Below are 12155 nucleotides of genomic sequence, written 5' to 3'. Positions count from 1 at the left end.
TTTTAACATAACCTCATTTCAATTCCAGCGATATAGAAGTATTACTTTACATACAAGGCTTCTGAAGAAGGAATTGGATGGGTGCCACATATTAATCAACAGAATATTATATTGGTAAAGGATATAGTCGGTGACTTAATCTCTGCACTCTGCTTCTAATTCAGTAATATTACGTACTCAAATCATATCTTTTGACTTACTATTTCCCTATCATACTCTTTTCCAATACAGCTGAGAAACATCAAAACATAAAGAAGCAAACAAAAGATAGGGAGGGAGCTCCTTTTTGTCCAACAAGGTCTACCATCTTTTCACTTAGACACCTCTGAACTTTAGGAGAGCAATTTGAAAAAAACCTGAAATGACAAACATCTCTAGGATTCTTTTTTTAATTATTATGTTCTTTATGCACTGAACATGATTTTAAGAGTTACAAAGTAAGGGATAATAATTTGAACAGTAATTTTAGATTCCTTACTGGAAAATTGTTTTGGAGAAATAATCTGAAAACATATAAGCATTTGAAAAATTTGAAAACATTTGAAAAATTTAGTCAACAGAAACCTGTCCTTTTGAATCCAGTTTTTACAATTTCATTATGTCAGTCCTTCCCTTCAGATAAATTGGTCTATCAATTGAAAAGTTGAGATCTTTCACAATTCAAAATGTACTATTATCAAAAAAAAGGACAGTTGAACATTTATTTGATTCCACATTTCAAAGTTTTTATGATGGACAAAAAAAAACTATAGAGAAACATTTTTAGAGCAAACAAAGCTGTTCGGAAGTTATTCACACCTGTTCATCCGCACCATATTATTCTCTTTTCTACTTGAATGGCACATTAAACCCTTTTGCCTTACTCAGTAAATCGTTAATCAAGTCCCCGTAGTTGGCAAAGGCAAATTTTCTCAAATGCCGAAACCCTCAACTCTTGCACGTACTTTTTTAAAAAAAAGGACTTTTAATGAAACCTCCAATGCAGCGGCCAAAATCCAATCCCGCCGAGCCAAAGGCATAGCTCTCCCCTCCCCACCCGCGCGTCTGCTTCGCCTCGCTAAATCGGGGTTTAGCGCCGGGGGGAGGATGAGAAATTTAGGGAGGGTGAGGACGGAAAGGCAACAGAGCGAGGCTCATAAAGTAAACTCAAGTTTCTCAGCACGGACCAGCAAAAGGCGGCGGCGGCGGCGGCGGCAGGGAGTACAAAGGACAACTGGAGAGATGGAGCAGCACTCGGCTATCCAGGCTTCAAAGGAAAGTTCGCTTCAGGGCAAGGGGCTCAACCGACGCCGCTTTCTAAAACCCAAGACCCCGCTAAGCTCCAGATCCTACAAAACAAGCCGCGGAGATCTGTCCGTGCGCCCACCTCCTGCCTTTTTAAGGGGACACCTCCGACACCTCCACACATACTTCCACCGCCCCGCTCGCTCCCGCATGTTTCCACTGCGATCTCAGCCTTCGCCGGCTGGACTCGCTTACCTCCTCCCCGTTTCCCCTCCTTCAGATGCCCCTTACTCACTCTGCCTGCTTCTTCCCCGACGACCGCCTCTTTCTTCGCGCCACCCCCACCCCCAGCCACCCGGCTTCACGCGGCGGCGGCAGCAGCCCCGCTTGGCTGCCTTTGCGCAGGGCGGACGGCGGACAGCGTCGAAGTACCTTATAAAGGGAAAGGCCGCGGCGGCTGCCTTCCGAGCAGCTTCGGCTGCGAAGGGAGGCGGGAAAAACTCGGCCAAGTCGTCTCCTCCTTCTCGGCCTTAAACATACAGAGCAAACACGCACACACCTCACGGCGCCGGAGGGACTCGCCCACGCGCCGTCTCCTCGCAGAAGGTCCCGGAGCGCATCGCGAAATTCGGCCTCTTGGCACTCTGGGGCGGGAAAGCGCCGCTGGGGAGAGAGACCTGCCCATCTAGGACTGGCTTCGTTGGTAAGCCGGCCCCTTCTTTGACGCCACGGAGCTCACCTTTGGGCTCAGCGGGGTGACTTCTATCCAGGATAGTTCCCGCGGAAGGGGAAAAAGGGGCTCGCTTCCCCTCAGTGGACGCGTAGGGCCTTTCCACTTGTGACCCTGAGGAGTTGCGCCTCCGCCCGACCTGTTGCTGGATTGTGCTGTCCACGTATTCGTTTTTAAAAAGTCTGCAAAACGGGACCAAAATAAATTCTACTTCTCTCTCATACACACCCGTAGGATTTTTTTCCTGCAGAGCTAAGCAAGTAGTTTGTTGCTTTTCTTTAACAGGCGTTGCCATATGCGTAGGACAACTGCATAAAATGAGCATTTTTTTAATGGGTGCCAGAGTGCTCACAGAAAAAAAGGACAATACAGGTTATCTTAACTGATATCGGCACAGGAGTTTAAAAGCTCTATGCCGCAGTTGCTAGACACAATAGCCTGGTCTTCTCTCTGGGACCACCACATTATCTAATTCTTTGTGGATTGCTTAGAAGTGTCTCCTGCTCCCCTTCTAAATGCATTTTGTATACGTTAATATAGTGAGCAAATAAAAAAAATAACGTCCATTATTAGGAGATCATAATCCATACACCTAACTCAGCCACAATGTGATGTTTGATTTTATTTATTTATTTATTTATTTATTTATTTATTTATTTATTTATTTATTTATTTATGTTTGTTTGTTTGTTTGTTTATTATATTTCTATACCGCCTTTCTCCCGTAGGACTCAAGGCGGTGTACAGTCAAGAAAAATATAGATACACAAACATCATAAAATTGCTAATTAAAATTATTATTATAACATAGTTTGGCCCAATTAAATAGAACCTAAAATTAGATAACATTTTAAAAACATTCACATGTTCATATGTTTAGCCCCGCCTGTTGGAACATCAGAGTTTTGAGGGCACGGCGGAAAGCACGGAGATAGGGATATTTCGTATCTCGGGGCAGTTCATTCCAAAGGGTTGGCGCCCTCACAGAGAAGGCCCTCCCCTGGGAGTCGCCAGTCGGCATAATTTGACTGATGGTACCCTGAGTAGTCCCTCCCTGTGAGAATGAAGTGTGGGAGGCTATTGGTGGCAAAAGACGGTCTCGTAGGTAGCATTTTGCCTGCTGTGTGAATCCCAACAGTTGTGTAAAACATAGTTGCCTTAGCATATTATTTGAGAGGAGCCAATTTGGGCTTTACTCAATCTTGTTTGAATTGTGATTTATCATGTGCATACCCAACACTTGATTGACTAGGAAAAATAGGCCAGTGCCTATTGTTTGCTACAGTTAATGCCAAGCTTCATGGAGGGCTTAAGTAACCAGTATTACTTATTGAGACCATAGTTGTAAATACAATACTTGCTTTCCTCTTTCTCTCCCATATACCATCTTGGAAGGAAAAAAGGTTCTTCAGTTCCGGTGCTTATATACAAACAAGCCTGATAGCAGTTTTAAGCTGAGTGCAGCAGATGCCCCTGGCAGCTGATTGCTGTGGATATAACCAAATCAAAGAACTGAGAAGAGCCAGTCTGATGTATTGGTTAAGGTGGTGGCCTAGAAACCAGAAGTCTTGAGTTCTAGTCCCATTTTAGTTATGGAATCAAGCTGGGTGACCTTGGGGCCAGTCATTCTCAGTCAAGAAAGGTAAATAGAGCGAGATGGACAAGAGCAACTGGAGACAGGAGCTCCATATGCCATGAAGGGCTTTATAACTGATGGTCAACATGTCATCATTTATTTTACAAAAAGAAAACCAAAATGGAGAAGCCATGTGTGAAAAACTAGGTATACCCTTACTGGTTCCATATATATATGAAGAAGCTAAGTAGCAGACAGGTGCTGATCATGTGCCCTTTATCAGCTGATCATCAGCAACTGTGACTACCTCTAGTTTTAGGAGTTTGCTAGTCTCCAGCATTGAGGTGTGTGGTAACACAATGCCAAAGAAGAAAGACATCTTAGAGAAGCAAATGTTTCTGCCCATAAATCTGGGGTTATAAGGCCATTTCCATAAATTTCATACTCTTCATTTACTTTATATGGTAACATCATTTTCTCTAAAAATAAAAAAAAATCTTCCTATGTCTTATAAAGAAATCTTCAAAGGTTAATCAGAAATTTCCATTACGAGCTATCAGAAATAACATTGAAATTTAATTCCCTCAAATAAGGTCCCAGAAATTAATTTCCTATCATCTCTTCATCTCCTCTCATAAACTCCTATGGAAATTTAACACTTTCTTCAATTTTGATACCACAACTTATCACTTTCTCTAAAAATACAAGAACAAATATATTCTTCCCATATTTTGTATGTAAACAAATCTTGAAAGCCTTATTCGATCCTGGTAAAAACACACCATTAAAATATGCTAGGAAGGAAAATACACACACACACACACACACACACTTTAACCTTGGTTGAGTAAGTCAAACTTTATAAATCTTATTTTAAAAGTTTAATGTTCATTCGTTTTAAATATTGTTATAGGAGCTGATTTCTTTTAATTCATCTTTTTTTAGGAATTCCTTCAAAGGTATAATACATATCTTTTGTAAGTCCAAAATAAGAAAGATATCCAAGTCACTCTTCTTAGTTGAAATCCACACATCCAAGTCACTCTTCTGATTTGTGTGTCCCTTTTTACAATTAAAATGTTAACCAGTTTCAAAAAATTGAAGAAAAATCACCCAGCGTAATAAAACTTGTCTTTCTTAATATCCCCAAACCAATTTACAATCCATATCCAGTGATGCTGATTAAGAAAGTGTGAAAACTCAGTGCCTCTTTGAAAGCTCCAAAGCTCAGCTTTGGCAAGGCTTTTTTGATTCCAAATCTCTAAAAGCCTTCTATATATTCCCCGTCACAGTAGCAGGCATTTTGCTAACATAATAGCAATATATTAATTATATATTCATAAATAATAGGAATATACAAGTACAACCTTATCATGGAACTTTCAAGGATTTATTTGTCAAATTGTATAAAACTTCAAAAATGAAAATTTCACAATCACAAGGATTCAAACATCTGTTAGCATGACCAATAGAATTTATTAAACATAGTTATTTACAGTTATTTACATATGTTTCTATCAGGGAATATTAAAATAGACAATATACAATTTTAAGATTTCTCATTGAGAGGCATGTAAAAGGAAATAAATTGGACACTGAAAAACTCTTTTAGAGACCAGGATGTAAGAGCTGGTTTTCTAATCTTGTAAAGATTTTAAACAAAATACTCTTTTCAAGTTAAGTCACAAATATGGCATTGTAGCAGCAGAGCAAAAGACAAATGGCTCTGTGGAGTTAAGACATAATCCGATAAGCACTGCAACAAACTACAATGAAAAGGGATTCATGCAAATTTCTCTGAATGAATGGATGCTGTACAAAGCAGTATATTGGATTGGTAACAAATATTTCAATCAGTTAGGTACCCTGTAGTAGGGGAAAAATTCAACTGAGCTAGCATGCAATACCACTCAGTATCAAATTTTAGCAGTAATGGTGATGAACAAGCAGCTAAATCAAACACCATGCTTTTAAAAGAAAATTGTTTGTACATTACACATAAGAAACAACAATTTTGGTCCAATAAACATTAGACAAAACAATTTTACAATTAAAATATCTATTTTTGTACAGGGCTGAACATTAAATATAAGAATATTTACATTTGCACAATATGTATAAAATAAGTTATTTTAAAAAATGAAAACAATATAACATTTTTTTCAAAAAGAAAACTGTACAGTTAACCTATAAATTATGTAAGATGAATACTCTCTCATTCTGCACATTCCCACAAACTTAAAAGTTCTTCCACAGGTTTTTGTTGTTTTTGTATGTTTAATAATAAAAACCACTGAAGTTTTAAATAGCAAGACTTTTTAGTGGACTTACAGCTGCCAGCGCTGTTAAATCTTGAGTAAAAGACTGTCATAGATAGATTTATTGAGTAGATGCTTTTTGAACCCAGAGGCTAAAATAATACCATTTATTAACAAATGGTATTTATACGTGCAATATTGAATGAGATTTGGGGCACATTTCAGAAGGAATACATGGAATATTGATAAAGGCAGTATTCCATTTTAGTGCTGTAATTTAAGCATCCCACAGTCTTGAGCTGTAACAGCAAGAAATGCTAGCTGTCATATAGGTGTCAATTCAAAGTCATCATTAACATCCACAAGAGGAACATAGAATTCCTGGATTTCATAAATGCTGATTGATTTGTAAGTTGCAGGATCAAGTTCTTGTAGTTTAAGCTGCCATTCCAGTCTCTGAACAGCATTTAAAGCTGCTGCTTCATGTTGCTGCCTCATCAGGAGACATGTCTATTTAAAAATAAATAGAAGAATCTTTAGTTACCTCAAGCAAGCTTCTATATAAACAAGCACACTGTACTTCTATTAACCCAAGAACTATTAGTTTGGCAATCCACAGGTTGATTAAGACTTGTGAAATGATTTGGTCTGGTTCTCATAACCTATTCCAAGATTTATCTACAGATTTCTTTTAAAAATTTAATACATAATAATAATACAAGTACTGTATTGAATATTAATTTTTAATAATAGTCTCTTGTGTTTAAATAATTAAAAAAATAGTACAATTTATCCTCTAAAACAATAGCACTTTTAGGCTTCAATTCTACATGCACTGGTAGTCCTAGTTTAGCAATTACAATTGGAACTAGCAACTTGGTTACTAAATAAAGTGGATTCATATAACCATGACTGTGCTTTCTGGGTTGAAACTGACAAGAGTAATAATTTCATACTTTTTGGCTTTTTTTTGCCTGCTAACCATTACCTTTGTAATGCTCACCTCAGCACTATGTAATTAAAAAATGCTTCTATCACTGGAGAGGAAGGGATTAGAAGGGAATAAGGCATACTACAAGGAATACACTTCAAAAGCAATGTACTGGTGCTGACAGCTGTGAGCATGCTTGGCAAATGGCTAAATATATTTCCCATTGTGTGCCTCCTTACTCTCTTCTAACCTCTTAAATCTCCAGTCTTTCTGTTCAGTGAAGGGAAACAGAGGAGAGAAATCACTTGTCATGGAGAAATGACTTGGATATTGACAGGGCAGAAGAGACAGAGATATGTGGGTATTTCCTCTTTCTTACTTTGCAAACCTAGGTAGACAGTGCATTTGAATGAGAAGATACCAGTGAGAGAAATGAGGGCTGCTGGTCATGCATATGGCAAAGAGTTAACCTTACTCCAATATGACACTGGAAACCGAGGAAAGATGAGTGGTTAACAATGGGCCTTCACTAAGAGTTTTGTTGCACACCAACTCCCAAGTGGAGCAGAATAGTGAGGTGGCTTCTCTTGTCTGCTGCTCCTGACAAATTCCTTTATTCCTTCTTGTCCACAGGGGAGATTTGCATTTGCCTCAAAAAGACATCCATTAACTTTTGCATATCTCTTCCTGGCTGGCCCAGGATCTCAAGAGACCCAAAAGGGCATTTTCATGGCCACTTTGATATTATGAATTGCATCTAGCTGCAGTATCTATCTCAGCATACTTGCAGAAAGAAGGTCCCCACAAGCGGGTTGGCCAGCCAATTTAGGTCATGCTGGCCCTCTTTTTCTGTTGGGTGGGGAAAAAGCTACAAGGAAGTTAATTCTGTCACTCCCCATGCAGAGCAAAGCAATTGGAGATGAAGGGATTAAAAGAGAGTAAGCAGGCACACAATGGGAAAAATATCAGCTGTTGCTGAGCGCACTCATAGCTGTCAGCACCAGTACATTGATTTTGGTGTGTATTCCCTTTGTGCAGATGCTTAATCTGTTCTAATTCATTCTTCTCCAATCTCTCTGCTCTGTAAGGAGGAAAAAAGAAAACAACAGATTAGATACAAGAGAATGAAAATTGACTGTAATGACGACCAATGTGACTGAGGGATATTGTGAAAATCATAAATAATTCTAAAGCTATTTTTTCAGCACAGTTGTAACTTTGGTTGAGCCAGTGGTTGGTAAGCAAGGACTACTTATATTAATTTCAGTGGGTTTTACTTTGTATCACATATTTCTGCATATTTTCTATTCTATAAAGTTGATGAGTCTTGTCTTAACTGTTTCCTTTTAAAAATGCAGAAATACATTTTGCACCATTCTTTTTTTCAAAAATAGCATTTATATATGCAAGTTACTCTAACATAATTAAGATTGTAGTGATATGATTCCAAAGAATAGGAATGAAAGTCTTAATGTGTGCCCTATAGCCTCATCTTTGCTTTGTCATCTCTGAACTACACTGGAAATAGGCAAAATATCTATGGTTGAAGCATTTCCTTTTCAGAATATCCTGATCTGACAAAGAATTAACTGTTCCCACTTCAAAATTAGACATTGTAAACTAGAATAGCTTCTGGGACACTGGGTCAAATTGCATTCCAAAGTCTAAACAAGACAATCCACAGATAAAACATTTTGACTCTGAAATGTTCTGTGCATCTTTAAATTGCAAATATAATTTAGGATCCATGTAGATTGACTGCTTGTGAATTGCTTAATTTAGATATTTGTTTTAGCTATTATAGCTAGTAACATTGAACATGTTTTCCCTGTTTTCCTGCTGCACTGATGTGTTTTTAGCACACTAGCTTGTCTTATAGATAACCTAAAATTTTACTGTATATTGTTTCATTCAAATAGGGTCCTGTTTAAATTAGGAGGAAATTTGCTTTTTAACTTCCACTGAAACAAAAGTGTTTGAATGTATTTGTATTTGTCTTGACTGTGTACTTGGAAAAGTATATGAAGAATATCTGAATCAGAATTCTGCTATACCCTAAAGTACGGATGTCAAACTAGTGGCGTCATGTGATGTATCGTGATTTTTTTCGCCTTCACAGAGCAGGGGTGGGCATGGCCTGTTCGTGATGCATCCGGCTCATGGGCCGCCAGATTGATACCCCTGCTCTAAAGTGTACAATGACTACAATTGGCTCACTCATCTAGTCAATGGGAGAAATATCTGACCACACAATTCTTTTAGTATTGCACTAAACTCAGAATAATGGATGGAAAAGCTTTCTACATGCAAAGAAACTGTGGGAACTGCTCCTTCTGACTCAGTATCATATAAAACAGTTTTGATTAAAGTATAGAACAGAAATATGGATTCAAATGCTATTATATCAGCTATGCTACTATTCCTTTCACATTTGAAATCTAACAGCAAACAGTCTTTTTAGAACAGATCTACAGACATTGGGGGACATTCTTTAGCAGAAGAGCAAGATAAAATGCTATTTCTACTTGAATTTGTAATCACACAAAAGAGTCTGATAGAGTGGCAGCATGTCTAATAACTTACTAGAAATTTTTAATGGAAAATATTTTGGGAGGAGTTCAATGAAGATACATACCTTTAATTTGTCAAATTTGTCATCCACATCCTGTAACCATGACATAAACTGCCTTGCATTAAATCGGTCTCTAACTGATGCTTTACTGTCATCAGTCTGTAAATTAAACATATTAAAATTATACCTGTTAATTATATGTCCACTCATTCCCATACTATACAATGTCTTTGATAGATCTATATGATTAATGATAACTACAGTTTGTCTGTAAAGGTGATATTATTCTTAGAGAAAAACGTACAATATTTCAATTTAGTGGAAGAATTAAAATTTAAAAATGTGATTTGCTAGGCAATCCAGAGAAATCTTTATTGCACAATCTCTGTTCCACTATAGGTAGTCCTCCCTTAAACCTCACAGTTGGGACTGTCAACTCTGTCACTTAAGTGATGCAGTCATTAAACAAAACTTCACCTGACCACACTGCATTTATGACAACAGTTCTGCAGCACTTGTTACGCAAATCACCCATGGACATGAAGTGAGACATCATGTGATTACAACTTACAATTTTACTGCTGGCTTCTCTATTGGCTTTGTATATTGGAAGCCAGCTGTGAAGTTTGCAAATGTGATGCTGTGATGGTTGTAAATCTGCACCTGTTATGAAGCACCTAATTGTTACTCAACCTGTATCTTTTTATAGCCCTCTACAGTGTGTCTTCTTCATATGCTATGTCTTTAATAATATAGTTTTAATTCAGCAATACAGCTGCATTGTAAGCTCTATTAATACTCTTCTGACAGTTCGTAAAACATCTATATTTTTTTCTACTGCCTACAGCCACTTGGCTTCAAGTCATATGCAAATGTAAATAAATTTTACATTAGTATCACAATGCCTTCTTTGTGGAATGAATGAATTAATATAAATAGAAAGAATTTTATGTATTTGGAAATTTATAACATGAAACATTTTAACATAATTGCAATGCTCACCATTTTATAGCAATATTTATAACCATTTGCTTAGAAAATCAACAGCGATCATGGTAAAATTTGGTAACATTCTAAATATCTGGTCATCATTTATAAGATAAATATAAAATGGAGAAAATCTTTAGGGAATATATACAAGAATTTAAGGAGAGGTATGGTTGATCAAACAAAGTCTACCCAACCTACAATGTTTCAATGAAATTTAAGGTGTCACAAAAGCAACTCCAACTTCTCATTTATAAAAATCCACTAGTCAGACACATATTCCTTTTATTTTTAAAAAACTAACAATTAATGTATATTTTTCATGAATTTTAACCCATCCCTTAAGTTATAGTGTTGAAGCCATTACTGATTATATTTCATACTAATAAATTCCTTAACTATGTATTGCAGGAACAGGACTAGATCTTTACTGTCTTTCAAAAAGTTGAGAGAAGGGTACAACCTGCCCTTATGAGGCAAAACTATTTTAAAAAATGGGGAGATCACTAAAAAGGCCTTCTCCTGGACCTCTTTTCCAAACGTCTCTTAGAATACTCCCTCAGACGTATGTTTGTATGTGATTTAAAGGTTTCAAAATTGACTGATTTTCACTTGCTTACAAGACAACAATCAAAAGTAACAAGGTAAGTGATAATGAAAACATAATGATAATAAAAAAGCTGTTTTGTTGTGAAAAAAGCTGTTTAGGGTAATTCAGTTTTCCGTGGTAATGACATTGCCAGAGAGAAGCAGCACAATCTACCTTCGGTTTTCTTTACCTACTGGAAGTGTGGGACATTAGTAGCTGTTCCCAAAATGATCTGATACATCAGGCAAATGTTGGGAACAGTAGTTCTCTAGATGCCCAAGTGCCAAACATGAAGGGCTTTATACTGGTAGGTCAACACCAGCATTTTCAATTCTACTCAGAATTGTAGCTCTGCTACAATGATGTTATAAGCTTCCAGTGTTAGGAACGCAAATATGCAGGCTACATATTCCAAGCCAATTTCAAAATAATTATTAAAGGGTGGCTCATGTAAAGTGAGCTACAGTAGTCCAATTGAGTGGTGGTGATGGCAACAGTTTTTGGTGTTAGGAGTGGGTGGCACAGTTTTGCAGTGGTTCTCTTCCCTTCCTCCATAGCTGGTTCCAGTTAGTGTTATTGGGAGGTGGAGAGATTGAGCCCAGGTCTCTGCAACTGAGGCACCCCAGGGCTCAGATCTTAACCCTAACCCTAACCACTGAGCATGGGATGCAGTATCCTCAGTATAGCTATACATCTCGCCTTGAAAGGCAGATGATGCTGGTATGGTACTGGCTAAGTGCCTGGAGCTGTTAAGGGTCTGGATGGGAAGAAACTAGCCTTGATCCAACCCTGGTAAAATGGAGTGGCTTTACGTTTTTGATCTCTCGGGTCCAGGTGTTACATTTTCTTTGACTCTGGAAGGGAAGCACTTCCCTGGATTGAGCTGGTATGCAATTTGGGGGTCCTCCTACATGGAACTTGCTTTACCTCCACAACATCTGGGAGGCTTTGCTCTTGGTCATTCATGCCTTGGTCACTTCTGCTTGAATTACTGCAATGCACTTTATGTAGGATTTCCCTTGAAGAATATATGGAAGTTACAACTACTGCAGAATGTGGTGGCTTCCATAACACTCTATGCTTCTGGGTTCATCCACATTACAATCCTGTTGTGCGAGATGCACACTGGCTTCCAGTTTCCTTCTAGGTGCAATTCAAAATGCTGGTTATTACCTTTAAAGTCCAGATAGCACAAGATTAATTTATTTGTGGGACTGTTTCTCTCTAAGAACATCTGCCTGTCCTACTAGATCAGATAGGGTGGGCAGGCTCCTAGTCCCTTCCCTTT

At 37.9% G+C, this 12155-nt stretch overlaps 1 protein-coding gene across 4 annotated transcripts in view; it reads right to left on the bottom strand.

The window, feature by feature from the left end:
• Positions 1 to 4904: 4904 nt before the first annotated feature.
• The window catches only part of ANKRD12 (ankyrin repeat domain 12), an 86013-nt gene continuing 78762 nt past the window's right edge, over positions 4905 to 12155 (bottom strand). For 3 of the 4 annotated variants that reach the window (XM_070940628.1, XM_070940627.1, XM_070940629.1), the window contains 2 exons: positions 9355 to 9450; positions 4905 to 6298 (listed from right to left, as the gene is read on the bottom strand). In XM_070940628.1, coding sequence (XP_070796729.1) covers positions 6113 to 6298; positions 9355 to 9450 — 282 coding nt within the window. In that variant the 3' untranslated portion in view covers positions 4905 to 6112. Of the gene's footprint in view, positions 6299 to 7726; positions 7801 to 9354; positions 9451 to 12155 lie in introns of all 4 variants that reach the window. The other variant, XM_070940630.1, reaches the window with a different exon arrangement.

This window comes from Pituophis catenifer, unplaced genomic scaffold, assembly GCF_029215685.1.
Source record: "Pituophis catenifer annectens isolate HBS135680 unplaced genomic scaffold, rPitCat1.0.hap2 SCAF_3, whole genome shotgun sequence".
Taxonomy (NCBI): domain Eukaryota; kingdom Metazoa; phylum Chordata; class Lepidosauria; order Squamata; family Colubridae; genus Pituophis; species Pituophis catenifer.
The sequence above is the reverse complement of the archived record's forward strand: the minus strand, read 5'-3'. Positions and strand labels throughout refer to the sequence as shown.